General features: G+C 42.5%; 1 protein-coding gene across 3 annotated transcripts in view; it reads right to left on the bottom strand.

Annotated features, from left to right (window-relative positions):
• Window positions 1-9,251: 9,251 nt before the first annotated feature.
• Window positions 9,252-18,148, bottom strand: part of LOC307158524 (globoside alpha-1,3-N-acetylgalactosaminyltransferase 1-like) — a 107,606-nt gene continuing 98,709 nt past the window's right edge. For all 3 annotated transcript variants that reach the window (XM_079871137.1, XM_079871138.1, XM_079871139.1), the window contains one exon: window positions 9,252-10,485. In XM_079871137.1, coding sequence (XP_079727263.1) covers window positions 9,795-10,485 — 691 coding nt within the window. In that variant the 3' untranslated portion in view covers window positions 9,252-9,794. The remainder of the gene's footprint in view (window positions 10,486-18,148) is intronic.

Below are 18,148 nucleotides of genomic sequence, written 5' to 3'. Positions count from 1 at the left end.
TATGTTCCTTTTGTGGTACTGATGACAAATCTATCTTTCATCTCTTCTGGGAATGCTGTTACGTCCATAGGGACATAAGTTATTCTGTCATATGATTTAATTAACAATTGTGTTTACTGTGTGTGTGGTAGACTGATCTTGTCTCTTTTTACTCATCCTGCTCTCTCTGCTTGGCAGGCTAATGAGTGTCACCTGATTCCTGTTTTGAGCTCGTTAGCTGGAGTATAAAGGAACCGGCAGAGCTGCAGCCCAGTGAGAGAGGCTGAGTTGTTCCATCCTTGCAACTGCCATCTTCCAGTCCCAGCGTTGCAGTTTAAGCTCTGGTTTAAGCTCTGGTTTAAGCTCTGGTTTAAGCTCTGGTTTAAGCTCTGGTTTAAGCTCTGGTTTAAGCTCTGGTTTAAGCTCTGGTTTAAGCTCTGGTTTAAGCTCTGGTTTAAGCTCTGGTTTAAGCTCTGGTTTAAGCTCTGGTTTAAGCTCTGGTTTAAGCTCTGGTTTAAGCTCTGGTTTAAGCTCTGGTTTAAGCTCTGGTTTAAGCTCTGGTTTAAGCTCTGGTTTAAGCTCTGGTTTAAGCTCTGGTTTAAGCTCTGGTTTAAGCTCTGGTTTAAGCTCTGGTTTAAGCTCTGGTCTCTGTTGATTGCTTCACCTATAGTGTTAACTTGAAGGTATTGAGATCTATCTCCGTGTTTGTTGATTGCTTCACTTATAGTGTTAATGTGAAGTTATTTGGAGTAGCAGAGTGTTTCAGTTTTATTTTATTTCTTTTTGTAACTGTTTAAGTGGATGTGGAATATCTTTTTTCTTGTAGGGAGGTGGATGTCATTTATTTTTAGAAATTACCCTTTTTCTCCTGTGTTTAAGTTAGAGAGGGAGTCAGGGAAGCATCTCTGTAATTTATTTTTCTTTTCTTTTGATAGGTAAGTTACTTCATAAAAACTTAGCCAGAGGAACGTTTTTGTTTGTTGTTTTGACCTTTCCCCTCCTGAAGCCTTAAGTATTTTTTCCACATTCTGTTTAATAAAATACCTCTGTTTGTTTGCTCAAACTGGTGTTACTGAGCTTTCTTGTGTATCAGCCCTGGGACTTGGAGACGGCAGTTCTCTCAGTCTCTCCCCACCGTTTATTTGTTACACCCCTTTCACCCCTAGATCTTTTTTTTAAAAGGGGTATACGTAACAATGCACATATACAAGTCTGTTTTGAAAGGATTTCTGTATCTTTGCACGCACATTTTCATAACAGAGTTTTTCTTTGTTATACAAAGATGTTTTATTTGGTCAGCACAACTTTGATAAAGATGTAAAGGACCAATATTTTTTGATAAACTTATTTATTCTTCTAGTGAAATTTTTCTTACACAAATGTAAATTCCAGGGTGCTAAGCCCTACTTTTTCATATTTTGTAAGGAACTTAAATCGTACCTGGACACTCTCCTTATATCCAGCAACTCTAAAGCTCTAAAAACTGTCTCACTGTGTCATTTGTATGATATTTTCCTGATTGCGTAAACTGTTATTTTACTGTAAATTGTATTTACCCCTGGCACTGATCTATGTATGTTCTTAGCAATAAAATAAAATAAAATAACTTACTGGGCCCTTTCAACGGTTTGGAAAAACTTAAAGGGGTGGGTAAGTGATGACATACTTTTCATTTTTGGCTGAGCTATCCCTTAATTTTTAAATTGTTGCTAACAACCCTTAAAAAATATTAACCATGACTTTGCTACGCTAACCATAGGTTTAACCAACTGTGGTTATAGCACTTTTACTAAGGTAAAACCATGGTTCATTTTTATAAGGGATTTATAAAAAAATGTTTTATTTAAATGCAGTATAAAAACATTTTAACAACTAATCTCAGTTTTAGTTACTTACTCAGTGAGTTGAAGTTTCTTTTCATAAATAGAATGAATATGCTGCAACACCTGTTGAGCATTCCAACGTTTTTGGAATTGTACTCCACTTGTAATGCAACCATTATTGAGGACTTGGACTCTTGCCATTCCCCTAGGGACAACTGGTTTCAGGGGAGGTCAAAAGAGGAAAGGTCCACCTGTGTTTCTTTGGCACCTGAAAGAAATAACAAAATGCAATTGTGCACTTGCTTTCATTAGGCTATATAATTCAGAAATAACAACATATCTTACTTCAGGCAGCTAAATACTCAAATATAATATGTTCTGTGAATTAATGCAAATACATTGTAGTAATTATTTTACCTTCTTCGCATGTTCATAGATCCATGTGAGGCCTCACCGCTGAAGTTCTGTGAGAATTGAAATGCTGGAGTTGCTGGTCTGGTTTGTGTCAAAATTTGACGGTTAAAAAGTCATCTACTCTCATTTTGTGCACTTGAATTAATTTCAATGTCCCCTAGAGCCTCGTCGATTCTATTCAAAATGTCAGGACTACTTAATAGTTTCTAGATGCACCTAGCCATTTGACCTCACGGATTTCTGTTAAAAATAGCAGAGGTTTATGGGTAAAATTTAAACGAATGGCACCAAATGCGCTGTTTTAATTGGTCCATTGAGCCGCACAGATTACATGTCAGCGCAGCACAAGCTCTGTAACACCGCTTTTTTTGGCTTCCCATACAGACTGGAGGCTCAGAACGTGGTCGTATCTGTTGCTGTCTTTACTGGGCCGCAGGTTGTATCAGTTACAGTCTTATCCTTGCAGAATAGACTCAGTATGTATCTGTTAATGTCTCTTCCCTTACAGGACTGAGACCCAGAACGGTATATCTGTTATGCCTCAGCTTCGCAGGCCGGGACTTAGAACAAGGAGTGTCTGTTGAAAGGATACCTTTATCCCTCTCCGATGAGGAGGAGATTGCAATTTGGTGCTTCTCCATTTCATTGCTGTGAGTGGCTGCTGACATCCCTTCTTTAATCTGTGGAACTCATTTGTAAAAAGCACACAGTTAGAAGTCTTTAAAGCTTTACTGATGCATGTCTCACTTTCCAAACCACCAGCAGAATACCTTTGGCAATATTTAAAACAAATTTAATCCAAACAAGATGGGAAAATATTGAACTGTCATGCATTAAAGGGATGGTTCGGAGTGAAATAAACCTACGGTCCTTTGCACCATGACATCGAGCCAAACACACCCCCCCCAGAAGCCTTTTTTTCCTTGGTTGAACATTTTTAAAGTTAGAGCTTATTTCAAGATATCAGCCGAATGGCTTAGTGCAGGCGCTATTGGCTCCAAATTTGTATCTCATAAATTACCCCACTAATAATGCCCAGAATGGTACCAAACTTATACAGTAGTACAAATAGTTGCTGTACTCATAAAAGAGGCATTGGAAAGTTGGTAAGTACATCAGGGCCCGTATTCATAAAGAATCTTAATGCAAAGAGTAGCTCCTAGTGACAAAATTCAAAGAAAATTCTTAGAAATGTTTACTCTTAAAATTAAAGAAAAAATCCTAGTAAAGAAAAAAGTAATTCAGAAAGCATTTTAACCCTTAAAAGAGGTCTTAAGGACGAGGACTTTTAAGAGGCTTAAGAGTTTCTTTAGCAGAGGAGAAAATGGCAGAAAGATGAAGAGGGAGAAGAAATGTGTTGCAGACAATGGATGACAATGAGTTAATAAGACGCTATAGATTAGATCGTGCAGGGATCATGTTTGTGACTGATCTTATTAGAGACGCGCTAACATCTCCGACACAGCGCAGAAATGCCATAGCGCCAGAAATGAAAGTAATCACTACATTACGATATTTGGCAACTGGGAAAATGCAACAATGCAGCAGTGATGATTTGGGTCTGTCACAACATTCTTGTGAGCAGAGTGATCACACAAACAATTACAGCACTTTCAGAACCTCTTATTGTGTCGCAGTTCATTTTGTTTCAAATAACTTATAGGAAATTAACAGCATGGTAAATAAAAATAAAAAAGATTTATATACACATATATAATGTGTGTGTGTGTGTGTGTGTGTGTGTGTGTGTGTGTGTGTGTGTGTGTGTGTGTGTGTGTGAGAACGGTTAAATAGGAAAAATTACGCATGTAATTTCAAAGTGAAGGCTTAGAATAGACCCAATACTTAAAATCACTCTTTTTTTCCTTCTTGGACAACCAACCAATCACAGTCTTCAAAAGATTGTGTCATAGCAACGGGGTCAACCCCGCCTCCTCACTAAGATGAAAGTTTTTGTCTTTTCCTTGCTCAGAGTTGCTCTCAGATCGGCCCCGAGTCGCTCTTAAGCTAAGACTCCTACGTAAACGTTTTTAAGATAAATTAAGAGTTTTCTGAGAGGATTCTTAGAATCTTTATGAATACGGGCCCTGGAGTTTATTTAAATAACACTTGCCTGACGGCTCATGCTACTGCTAACCTGGACGTCGACGTCACTTCAGTGCGTTGAGAAAAGCACATAAAAGTCCTGACAGAAAGCGATGCATAAGGATGTAGTGTATTAGGGTGATTGAATGATACAGTAGTATTATTTAGATATTTTTAGTTTATTTCACCATTAAAAGTGGGGTCAGATTTAATTTTTCCTATTTAGTTGTTGTTACAGTTATAGTCAGTATGTTCTTGATTTTGCCTGTGCTCACCGCTACGTAGCACCGGCACGTCTATACTTTAAGATGTAGTGTAGGCTACCCTTACTTTTACGTAGGCACTTCTCACATGTTGCCAGTACCAGGGGCATCACTAGGCCTTTTTTCTACCCAGAAAATGTATGCAAGAAGCCTTCACTCTGTGGAATTGTTGTGTTGTTGACCATGTAAATTATTTTTTGTTTGTTTAGTTTAAAGGATTATGTGTTTGATATGATAAATTGAATTCTAGATATGTTTATTTTCTCTTTGATGTTACATTCATTTGATTGTTAAAGCTGATTTCAGATGTATGATTTTAAGATTTGCAAATGTGTTTGTATTCTATTAATTATTTCTGTTTTGTTTATGGGTTTTAGAAACCAACACAGGGTTGCCAACTTTGGGACTTTGGCTGGAGTGAGACTCTGTAAAACATCAGTGTGCGCGCGTAACCCTAACCCTAATTTTAAAAACATCAGTCCTTGTTTACTTAGTATAAACCCTGATTTATGAAAAAAAAATAGTTTTTTCAAAATGTACAATTAATTTATTGATTGCACTATAAAAAAAAATTAAGATAGAGGTGATTAAATAACAAACATGTAAAACAACAACATCAAAACAATAAAAAATCTCAAAACAAAAGGGACACATAATAGTTACTCCACCTCCCCAGAAAACCACAACAAAAGTTCCACACATTAGGCCTGTTGTAGCCTATGCCACAGTGGCAGTGTTGGCCTGCTTCACTACCTCTGCAGGAGGCTCGTATCTGAAGCAGGGTTCAATCCGGTCATGAACATTCATTGCATCTGTCACGTGACAAATGAACAAAAGACTCGGAAAGTAATTATTTATGTTTCCTGTAAATTATTTTTGACTGCATTATAATGATTTCTTAATTCAGAATATGATAAAGACTGCGTAGGTGGATGTGTTCGGGGAATCTGGCTGTTAAAAGTATTATAACATTTAAAGCCTTAAATGAATGAAATGACTCGAAAAAAGATTTGTTCATTTTAATGAACGAGATCGAACAAACGAGTGAGTAAAATGATCCGAACTTCCCATCACTCACAGGGTGCCATCAAGTGACAGTCTTGTTTAGGCCAATAACTGAAAAGGTTCGCTCAGCATCTGCATTTGACTGTGGCAGACTCAACACAATCTGGGCAACCTTTGATCATTTTTTTGATCATCACACAAAATGGGGGGAAAAGTTTTTGCACTTTAAAAAAAGCAAAAATGTTTTTCACAATTTTAATCACATTTCCTGCATTTACATACCTTTATAATGATAAATTCTGCCAAAAAGAATATAGTAGGCTACTAAACTATGTATAAGAAAAATATGTCTTACTTTCTTTATTGTTTAATATAGGGGCCAATTGCCAAGAGTTGAGAGAATCATTTTATAAAGTCAAAAATGTTCACCATTAATGTTTTGTGTGCAAATAAAATTTAAATAATGTGAGACTCAATTTCCACTGTAATATAGAAACAACATAAAGACAGTATATTTTAAACAATTGTTTAATGTCTTTTTTTATTAATGAAGGCCAGTATCGCAGCTACTGATGTCTCCATGAAAATGATTTTTTACTTTTGAAAATTATAACAACTTTTAATATAAGTGAACTTAAAACTTTCCTCACATAAACCCAAAAATAAATGTAATATTTACATGTGCCCTTCTTGTCTAACAGGTATGAAATATACAGAAATTGAATTAGGTTATCAAACAGTATGCACTGCATAAATTATTGATGAAATTAGATTAATCCTTATTAAAGCTGCAAGCGTTCTTTAGTCGAGCAGTTAGTGATTTTCTCTGTTCCCTCTGTTCTTTGGTTAATTTTACTGACTACAGAATTAGTGGCTGCTGTCACTTTAAAATCTGCCGTTGCTGACAGGCTCTCACGCATCTCATTTTCTCATTTACTCTTGTTCATTTAAGACTTTATGTAACTAATTTAAGACTGCTTATTGTTATGAGGATACTCGACAAAACTGACATTTTGGTATGTGTTATTGTTCGTTCAAGCGCGAAAGAGAACTGCCCAAAACTGATTCTGACGCGCTGTCTGTGCGCTCGATACTGGCGCGAGTCTTTCTGTGCGTTGTGTGCGTCAGGACATTCACAGACAGCGCGATACCTGCTCATTATAACTTTCAGTGAGGTATTTTTAGTGTGTGCAAGCGACGTTCCTGGACGCGGCTGCGCGCATTGACGCAGGTAGGCTCTCCGTGTCCTGCTCCTCTTTGGCGATGACGGCGAGCGGTTAAAAAAAAACATAACAAACTAATTTGAAAGTGGGGGGTGGGGGGCGGGATTTCAAAAAGAGGGGGGGACATGTCCCTCCAGTCCACATAGGAAATTACGCCCGTCAGTGAAAGGCACACCATTTTGTTATCTGCTTACCTTGTCATCCAAACTTTCAAACGCGCATCAGTGGCTCCGACTCCGAACCTATGCTCTGAACTCTCTCTGAACTTCTCACATGCAACTGACGTATCAGGTCCAAGGTTTTCAGCGAATCAACGATCAGAATATACTGCAGTGAGAACGTTGTAGGCAGATATTGCAGCTGTGGGCCTTAAAGGGTAAGTTCGGTATTTTACACTTAAAGCCCTGTTTACAGATCGTTTCTGATGAAATAGAACGGTTATGATTAAAATTTGGACACATGCTGCTGTCCCGAGAATTTTAGGTTTATTTCGCTTCTCCCCCCCACCTACACAATGGCAGTCTATGTGCACTGGAACAATCCTTCCTAAAACGCATTAAACTTTCGTTTACAAAGAGATGAAACTCACCGAGTGGTCAGGGGTGTTCACTGATATGCTCACACAAAAATCGCTGCAAAATATGCTTTCCAACAGGTGTTTTACCATTCGTTGTAAAACTGTGGATCTATTTTTCCAAACGTCTCACACCCGAACATTCTTCCGTTGAGAGCTTGAATAATAGACACTCCAGCCCAGTTGGTGGCGATAATGCACCTTTGCCAATTGCAAGCAAACCGCTGGCATTTCATTGAATACACAGAAGAAGCAGAAGAAGAAGCGGCGGAGTAATACCGTACCTCACACAGCACATTCAATACAAATCAATGGAGTTGGACAAAAACTACGATAAAACCTGTTGGAAAGCATCTTCTGCAGCGATTTTTGTGTGAGCATATCAGTGAACACCCCTGACCACTCGGTGAGTTTCACGTCTTTGTAAACGAAAGTTTAATGCATTTTAGGAAGGATTGTTCCAGTGCACATAGACTGCCATTGTGTAGGTGGGGGGGAGAAGCGAAATAAACCTAAAATTCTCGGGACAGCAGCATGTGTCCAAATTTTAATCTTAACCGTTCTATTTCATCAGAAACGATCTGTAAACAGGGCTTTAAGTGTAAAATACCGAACTTGTCCTTTAAACTCCTCTCCTGTAATTAATACGCAGTGGTCTAGTCATCAACAGAAAATTAACGGATTGAGAGGGGAGAAAAATGGATTTTGGCGTGACATTTCTTGCGTGTGCGTGAGATTGATGCTGAAAGAGTGAGTGTCACGCCAGATGCGAGAGTTGGCAACCCTGCCAACAGTTACCATCACTACCATCTGACAAATGTCTACTCGTATGTCAAGTCAAATAAACTGGGAAAAGTAACTGATGACTGAAAGAGTTTTAATGGACCCACCATTCCAGTAGCAATAGCCAAATCAGCCTAAAATTCCTGCTAATTTTCTACAGATAGACTGTCATGATATCAGCATCTGCAGTTCTTTGCCATAAACGCAGTTTACATGAGCTATGTAAGTAACAGTGAGCTATCACTGTTATGCGGAGTACACCCAGATTTATATTAGCTCTCAGCCTGATCTCAATTCTTCTTGGACTCTCTCTGTCTGTTTATTGGAAATCAAGGCGTGGATGAAACACAACTTTCTTAAACTAAATTTTTCCAAAACTGAAATTTTATTAATTGGCACTCCATCTAATGTCAGTATGTAATGATTTTAATCTTTCAGTGGACAGTACCCAAATGTCCCCTTCTGGCCAGGTGCGTAATTTGGGCGTGATCTTTGATGCCCAGCTGACTTTTAATTCTTATTTTAAAAACAGGCTACCGGGGGTTGCTTTTTTCCCTCTGCGGAACATTGCACGCATTAGACCCTTTCTCTCTAGCCCTGATGCAGAGAGGCTTATCCATGCCTTCATCACATCGAGGCTTGATTATTGTAATTCTCTCTTTGCGGCTTTACCAGCAAGGTCTATTAAGAGGTTGCAAATTGCAATAGGACTATACTCAGCCGCTCGCGTTTCGACTTATACGTCTTCACGCCATCACATTATCCCCGTGCTCCAGCATCTGCATTGGCTTCCAGTTCAATCACGTATTGATTTTAAAATTCTGATTTTAACCTATAAAGCAGTACATGGGTTGGCTCCAGATTACATATGTGATTTGGTTATTCCATCCATACCTGCTCGCTCTCTCCGCTCTGCTGGCTCTCTCTCTCTCTCTCTGTCAGCCTCGTTGTAAATTAAAAACCATGGGGGAAGGTTTACATCATACATCAGAGACAGACATCAGACAGAACACATATGACCATTCTGACATAATAGTGTAAGGGGATTTACAATCAAAGGCCGAGTACCAGATATGATGAATGAAGACCCGGAGTCAAAATTATAATAAACTGAAGAAAAGTTTTACTGAAGATAGTTTGCAGTTTCATCAGCAGAAGTCAACTTCAAGACTCACACGGAGTTCGTAGGCCAGCCCGCTTACAGTAACAAAGATCACAGCAATACCCTTCACCAAGGTCTAAGCTACGTCCTTGATTCATGTTGAATGATTCTCATTGGCTAAGAAATAGATAAACATAGTAATTTTTGCAGTAAATTATGCAGCTGACACTCGGACCCTGAAGTTAGGTACGTCGTGGCCTTCCAGGTTGCAGATTTGGGTTGCTGGGCACCAGCCTGTCCAGAACAACAACTCAGTCAATCTTCAAAAATGCCAGTGGTTCCTTAACCTGTAACCAAAAAGACTAACACACACACTGACACAGCCTTTTCAAGGTTGGATTTGGCCAGGCTCTAACTATAAACAGGAGAGTCCTCTCCAAACAAAAATGAGTCTGATAATATATATTTCAATCACAAATGTTGTGTAGCTGATGGAAAAATATTTGTCAGGTTTTGTTTTTTGCATGTTTCAGTTAACAGCTGCTATGGGTTTGGTCGAACAGCAGCGTTGTTCTTAATAACTTGAGAAAAGCGAATGATTTTGACCTCGTTTGTACGAGGGTGAATGTCCTGCCACAGATATTCGGGTGAGAGCACCTTGCTGGGTTTGTTATAAAGGAAGTACTTGTTCAAATGAGACTCCTCCTGCCATGCTGCCTCGATGGATTTAGATGCATCAATGTCCAGCTGCTCCCGGCAGGTTTTAGCAATCTCAAGTACGTCTTTCACTAAGCCACCGATCACAGCCCCACCATAATAATAATCACCCTCAGCAGAAGGAATAAAAGCTTGAGACTCTGGTCTGCGCTCATATGGGTATTGTTCACGAGGTGTTTTATAATAACCAGGATGTATCACACCTACCAGACGACCCAAAGTCTCCACCCCCCAGTGACCATTGAACTTTGAATCCACATCAAGGCTGAAAACATAGTCGGCTTCATTGACCAATCGACTCTCAATCAGTTCCTCCAGTCTTTCCATCCTTCTCAAACTGATCTCCTGCCATCTATTAGAACTAGGGACTGTCAACACCGTCAGATGATGTTCTTCACTCAGTTTCACTGCAGGAACCTGTTCTGGTTGATCAGTGAACACATAATAATGCACACGAAGTCCAACAAAGTAATTCTGCTCTGCAGACTCAAAGAAATCTTTAAGAAACTGTGTATACCTGAAAAACAGAGAGAGAGAGAGAGAGAGAGAGAGAGAGAGAGAGAGAGAGAGAGAGAGAGAGAGAGAGAGAGAGAGAAATGTAAAGTAATAAACTGGCAAAACACATCTGTCACGGTCTGTCCAGCAGAGGGAGACTGAGAGCACAAGACCTTCCACATCTTCCTCCTAATTCACTGCTCATTATTGGTTCAATGAAATCACCTGTGCCTAGCTTGTTGTAACAGGTGTATATTTAAAGACTTGCATTTGCTTGTACCCTAGCTCAATCTTGAAGGTCTCTTGCCTAGCCTATGCTTTTGTGTTTACCTGTTTGGTCAACCCTGAAAGACTTTGCTCAGAACTTTTTGACTAGCTTCTCTGGTAAATGTTGTTTTATGTTATTGGACTCTTTTGCCTGCATCATCCAGTGTGGATTTGTACCTTGCTCAACCCAACACTGATGCTGGATCCTTTGTGTTTGCTCAAGAAGAATACTAAGTAAAGACTATATGTTTTTTCATTCTAAACCTGCCTCTTGTGATTATCTGCCAATTTTGGTCCACACTACCCCATAGAGCAGTTGTTAGAACCTTGGCAATATTGTTACTCTGTGTTACTATAGTTGTGGTATAGACTTACCTATTCTCATATAATAAGAATAATTATTAAAACTTAATTATCATTGTTATATAAATACTTTAATTTATTGAACTAAAAAACAGTCTGTGCTTGCAAAGATAACATGGCTGTATAAGTTCATTTTTATGTTTAGCCATTTTGCTTTGCATTTTGAAAAATACATTCACATGTATTTTTATTATAGAAATACACTGTTTAAATCATACTGTTAAAAACAAACAAACACACATAAAACCCTTTGAATACAGGTCCATGTTGTGTGACATAATAAAATGAGTAAAATAAAACAAACATTGCTTTACGTATAATATTGTAATATCAATAAAGCACTCATGCACTGAATACCTCTGAAGCAAAAAGAGAACAAGTTGCTATATAGTTAAACACCCTGAGTTACCTCTGAAAGTTAACTGAAAGTTAAGGTTATCCATTAATTTTTCATCCATAAATTTACCCAGAAAGGCGGCATAAACTGCTTTCTGGAATGCCTCACAGGGTCCAATTGCAGCTAAATGTTTATTTAATAACAATAATAACAAAAGAATACAGACAAAAAACAAAACATCCATGCAAGAAAAAGACCTGACACTGAACACTGGAAACACAAGGGCTAACAGGTAACAGAAAATATGCAAACTAAAATTCCAACTAACAAAACAAAAACAAGAAACAGGATACACCAGTTTAATTTAAGCCCTTGCCTAGCTAACTTCCCTCCATTTTGTGGACTTGGATGTACATCATTGCCTATGTTGCACGAGTGCCACTACTAGCGGAGCCTGTGCAATGAGTTTAATTGTGCTGATTTATTGTTTACAATTTTTTTCTTTATGAATTGTTTTATGCACCATTCTATAAGTCTATAGGTATTGCATGTTTAGGCTGCTGAGGAAAACGTAATTACACAAATGAAAATTATAATTTAAAGGTGAACTAAGTAACTTTTTTATCTTAACCGAACAGCTTCGGAGTCATTGGAATGGTTATATGACTGTTTTCGGGTTGAATGGTGGTCTTCTCGCACCCTCGAGCGCCTGTGAGACGAAAAACGTACTCGGTTACTAACGTAACCTCGGTTCTCTCTAGAAGAGGGAACGAGTACTGCGTAATATCTTACGCTAGGGGAAAACCTCTTTTCCACGAGATATTGAAGCCAAAAAATTATCCTTATAATTTTGTATTATTGCAAAACGCGTTGCAGCAGCACACGGCCATGGGCGAGACAGCTCACGTGCCCATTGGCTGCTCTGCGGCAACTGCATCAGCCTACCAAGCGAGGCCTGAGGTGACGTCAGGCCAATGAGGGCGCTTTGCGCCCTCTGCGTCACGTCCCGCCGAAACGGGCGTGGCTTAGCCCTATAAAGGAAGGCTCGGGGCAGCTGATCCCTGGTTTTTCATCGCCGAAGCGAACCAGAGTGTGTTGCATGCACGGCAAGATACGCAGTACTTGTTCCCTCTTCTAGAGAGAACCGAGGTTACGTTAGTAACCGAGCACGTTCTCTTACGAGAGGTCTCTCGTACTGCGTAATATCTTACGCTAGGGGACCCAATGCAAAACACTGTGCGTGCTGGGATCAAACACCAATAAACCTGAAGGCGAAGCCCAGGAATTACAGTGCACAATCACCAGGGGAACTCACAGAGAGTCCTGGAAAAAGGAGGGGAATCACTCTATCCATATACAGCAGCGTCCATAGACGCAAACGTTCAACATGACATCACACAGACTTGAACTGACCTGAACTGATGCAGGAAAATGCGGGTCTTACGCAATACTGCCCATAGCATAAACAGTCGGCGGCGCGCAGCGCTCACGACCTCAGTGTCCTAATCAGACAGCACTGATTCGTCTATACCGACAGCAGCTTAGCCTGTAAGGCGGGAACCTCTAGGTCAGGGGTGGGCAAACTTTTTGGCTCAAGGGGCACATTGGGTTTTAAAAATTTGACAGAGGGCCGGCCCAGTAGCAGATTATGAAGCATGATCTCATGAAAGTGCGTATCTATACCACACAAATTTTATTTCTCGTGCCATTTATATGCCAAAAATGTTTTTTTGTTTGTTTTTTGCGTGCATGCTACACACTGTAAACCCCTTGGTTAGGATTAGGGGTGTGGAGTGCGTGCCTATTACACGCCATAAAGTGCATATCATATGCACGCGAAAACATATTATGCACTACAAATACAATTCGTGGTATTCGCACTTTCATAAGATCGGGCTGAGCAAACAGACAACGTTGTGGCAATGTCTGTGCGAAATTCAACAACTGAGAGACGACATTCTGACAATAAATTTTTTTATGCTAGATATCCCCCATTTAGCATGTTATGTTTTGATGTTAATTTTTAAAGATGTTAGATAATTATAGCCTATACTTTTTAAATATTGTTTATCCTTATTATTATTTAATGGCCTAACAGTAAATTAGAAACAAAACATCTGCAAGTGTACACTTAGAAGAGTAAAAATTACAGGTTACGTTAATTCAACTTTATTAAAACTGAATGGCAATTTGCACTTCCAAAAGTCATACATTTGTGGAAATAAACGAATATACAAATTTATTTTAAGAATAATAAAATAAAACATAAAAGGCAAAGGCAGATCAGAACATTTAATGGAAAAAAAAAAACGGGTTCTGTACATGGCAGACAGGGGAGCGTAAAGCCGGACGATAAAGGTCGGTAAACGGAATCGGGCAGGATACATCCACGAATCCAGAGGAGCAAAGAAACTAAATAGCAGACAAATCAAAGGAAAAACTAAGGTGTGCAAGCGGTTACCAAACATTTTTTTTCTCATTGAGTTTCCAAAAAAGGAAAAAACATTAACGTGCAACAAGTCTGTGCGCTTAAGTTGCTGTCTGTTTGGTTTCCATGGTGACGCGTCATTGCTTGTTACGTGACACACCGCAGCCACAACAGCGCTGAATTAATGATGATCTGCTTTTATGTCATTTTTCCTTTTTTACATTTGTTAGCTATGGCATGCAATATCTGATATTCCGATTGTCAAATATATGCAACGCAATATATATATGTATAACGCAAAGTATTGCAAGAAAAAAGGCAAAATTAATGCGATCTTAAGACAATTTTTTTAAATACTCGGCGGGCCGGATTAAACAGCCTAACGGGCCGCATGTGGCCCGCGGGCCGTAGTTTGCCCACCCCTGCTCTAGGTTATAGAACCTTATAAATGTAGACGGCGAGGCCCAGCCTGCCGTCCGAGACCGGTAGGGTGGACAGGGAAATGACAGGGAAATGACCTGAGCCCTAAACGGCGTGTTGAGGGATTTTGGAACGTAACCATGCCTAGGTTTGAGTATGACTCTTGAGTCACTTGGCCCAAACTCTAAGCACGCCGCTCTCACCGAGAGCGCGTGTAGGTCACCTACGCGCTTCACTGAAGCGAGAGCCAGCAAAAACACTGTTTTGAAAGACAAGTGTTTGAGGCTAATCGCTTGGATAGGCTCGAATGGGTCACCTTTCATGGCTTCCAACACCGTAGAAAGGTCCCACATAGGGACTGAGGGAGGTCTGGGAGGATTCAGCCTCCTAGCTCCCCTGAGGAAGCGGATGACTAAATCGATCCTTCCTATTGACTGACCGAGCGTTGATTTAGAAAACGCTGCTATGGCCGCCACATAGACTTTGAGCGTGGAGGGGGCTCTGCCCTTATCCAGCAGCTCTTGTAGGAAGGAGAGAACCTCCGTCACCCCACAGTCGAAGGGTGAAAAGCCCAGAGCTGTGCACCAGCCGGAGAATACCGATCACTTCGAGGAATAGAGCCGTCTGGTAGACGGAGCTCTAGCCTGCGTGATAGTATTTAGCACTCCCTCTGGGAGGTCAGCGGGTACCCGTTGAGCGCCCATACATGAAGGGACCACAACTCCGGGTGAGGATGCCAAATCGAACCCTTGGCCTGAGAGAGGAGGTCCCTCCTCAATGGCACTGGCCATGGGGCAGTGTCTGCTAACTGCATCAGAACTGGGAACCATGGTTGGTTCTTCCAGAGCGGCGCTACGAGCAGCACTGAGCATTTAACTTCCCTGATCCGTTACATCACCTGAGGCAGGAGAGAGACGGGGGGAAAAGCATAGAGCAGGCAGTGCGGCCACGCTTGGGCCAGCGCGCTCTTGCTCTTGGAGAAAAACACAGGGCAGTGAGCGTTTTCGTGAGACGCGAACAGGTCCACTTCCGCTCTGCCGAATCTCTCCCACAACAGTTGGACTGTTTGCGGGTGTAGAGACCATTCGCTCGCCGGAATGTTGTTCCTGGACAGTCTGTCTGGCCCCAAATTCTGTAACCCAGGCACGTGCACTGCTCTCAGCGAGCGCAGGTTGCGCTGAGCCCATACTAGGAGGCGTTTCGCCAGTCTGTATAAATTTCGGAATTTGAGACCGCCTTGGCGATTTATGTAGGACACCACTGACATGTTGTCCGAGCGGACTAAGACGTGGTGGCCCTTTATCTGAGGACGAAAACGCGTCAGCGTGTTGTCCACTGCCAACATTTCCAGGCAGTTGATATGTTGAAGCTTTTCCCGTTCTGACCACTGGCCGAAGAACGGTCTGCCCTCGAGCAGCGCTCCCCATCCCGAGGTGGAGGCATCTGTCGACACCACTTTCACCCTCGAGGAAGTCCCCAGGCTTACACCTGATTGGTACCAGTCGTTTGCTTTCCAAGGCTTCAGAGCTGAAAAGCAAATCTGATCGACCTTGAGACGAAGCTGACCGGATGCCCGCACTCTCAACCAGAACTGCAGAGGGCGCATGCGGAGCAAGCCCAGCTGAAGAACTGATGATGCTGAGGCCATGAGACCGAGCATCCTTTTAAACTTCCTGAGCGGGACGGTCGCGCCGCAGCGGAAAGAGCTCGCTACGCGCTGAATGTCTAGTACGCGCTGTGATGACAGCCGCGCTATCATAGACTGCGAGTCCAGAACTGTGCCCAGAAAAGATATTGTCTGACTGGGGTTCAGAGAGGTCTTCGCCCAATTGACTCTGAGACCTAGATTCTCGAGGTGATCGAGTAAAATGGTCCTGTGCTCCACGAGCTCTGAGCGTGATTGAGCTAGAATCAGCCAGTCGTCCAAATAGTTCAGCACTCGCATGCCTCTGAGTCTGAGGGGTGCAAGCGCTGCGTCCATGCACCTCGTAAATGTACGGGGTGCTAGGGACAAACCGAACGATAGGACTGTGTACTGATAAGCCTGGCCCTCGAAGGCGAATCTCAAGTATCGCCTGTGACGTGACACTATCTGTATTTGAAAATACGCGTCCTTCAGATCTATCGACATAAACCAGTCTCCTCTGCGAATCTGTGCAAGGATTTTTCTGGTCATGAGCATTTTGAAACTGCGTTTCGCCAATGCTTTGTTCAGCTGTCTGAGATCCAGTATGGGTCTGAGACCCCCGTCTTTTTTCGGTACCAAGAAGTATCTGCTGTACAGCCCCCCTCCGCTTTGAGCTTGAGATAAAGGCTCTATAGCCCCTTTGCTCAACAGTTTTGATATTTCGGCTCGAAGTAGGTGTGCTACTTCTGAATTCACCGTAGTTTCGGCGCGCGCTGTGAAGCGGCGAGGGCGCAGACAAAACTGTAGCCTCCTTTTATAATGTCTAGCACTCACTCCGAAACCCCGGGAAGCGCTGCCCACGCATCCGCGTGGGTGGCTAGGGGTTGGATGCGAAGCGCGCTCTGCTCGCTGGGCGACAGAAGCACTTCGGTGTGCTGTAATATAGGCTTTATGCCTGTGACATTTGAGGCGGGGAGCGCACTGATCACAGCGGGCAGAATGCTCGCGCTCGACCCCGCTGCGGTGTTTAACCGAGTGAGGGAGGGCTGGGCGAGTCCCGTAGGACATATAATGTCTGTGAGTAAGTGTGGGCGCGGGGGAGCGGGCACATTTACTGCTTTGAGCGCACTGTCTGCCTGAGCAGAGCGAATGTGCACAGGTTTCGTTTTTACAGAAACCGTGAGACATGCAGAACATAGTGTTTGTGGGCACTGGGCAGTGGGCACATTTACTATGTTGTGTGCGCGATCGACCTGAGTCGATTTTATGAGCGCGGGCCCTGTGTGAAGGGTTGTGCTTGTGTGTAGGGATGGGCACTAGGCAGTGGGCATCTTCTCTACACTTATAGCACCATCGGCCGTGGCCGGGACACCAGAAAAAACACTCTTATGGGATTTATCTGGGTAGCCGTAAAAACGTTTTTTTGTGTGCAGGCAAGCGGGCAGCTGTTCCGGCTTGTACACTGCAGAATACACTGGAACAGTCACATTTCTTGGAACTGAATGAGCGACGGGCTTCGGTGGAAGTCCGGCCACGGTGGGGCTCGAACACCGACGCTTTCCTAGACGTGCTAGGATGGCTTCGGGCTTCACCGCAATCCTTGGCCGTGGCCCACGCGGAGCGGGGTGGCGGCTAGTCGAGCGAGAGCGAGGCCTCGAGCTACGGAGCGAGAAGTTGCCCTCGAAGCGGCGTTTAGGTGCAGGCGAGCGGGTTGTACCACGTGCTCGTCGGTTGCAAAATACACATCTGCAGTCGCCTTTTCAGGGAACTGACAGACCCAGGATTCGAACACAGGTCTCTCGCGCGAAAGCCTGAGAATCTGCCACTGGGCCACAGGGGAAGACACATTGGCATTCAGTTAGCGCAAATATTATCCACGGAGGAGCGGAGGAGGAGCAGCCTCGGAGAAGGATGCCAGGTGAGTCCTCAGAGTCACCATAGGCAATTGGCTCGCAGTGAGGGCAGTCGCCGTCAGCGAGCGCGAGAGCTGCGTGATCCTCAGGAAAGGGGGCGTCTTGAAAAAGACGCCCGGCTCTTTTAGTGCAATGAGAGTGTGTGTCGCGGCGGCGAGCACACATACATACACAAAACACAGTAGCAGAGAAAGGATATAGGCGCCGGATAGTGGGAGCGGCAGTAGAAGGCGGCGTGGCCAGCAGCTTCAGATGATGGCTCGTCCCGCTGAAAGGCTTCTTCAGACGGCGCGGCTTCTCTCGGGATCCAACGATGCGTGAGCTTCGCTG

This window comes from Squalius cephalus (genome assembly GCF_949319135.1).
Source record: "Squalius cephalus genome assembly, chromosome: 5".
NCBI classification, from domain to species: Eukaryota; Metazoa; Chordata; class Actinopteri; order Cypriniformes; family Leuciscidae; genus Squalius; species Squalius cephalus.
This window is presented reverse-complemented; position numbering and strand designations above follow the sequence as displayed.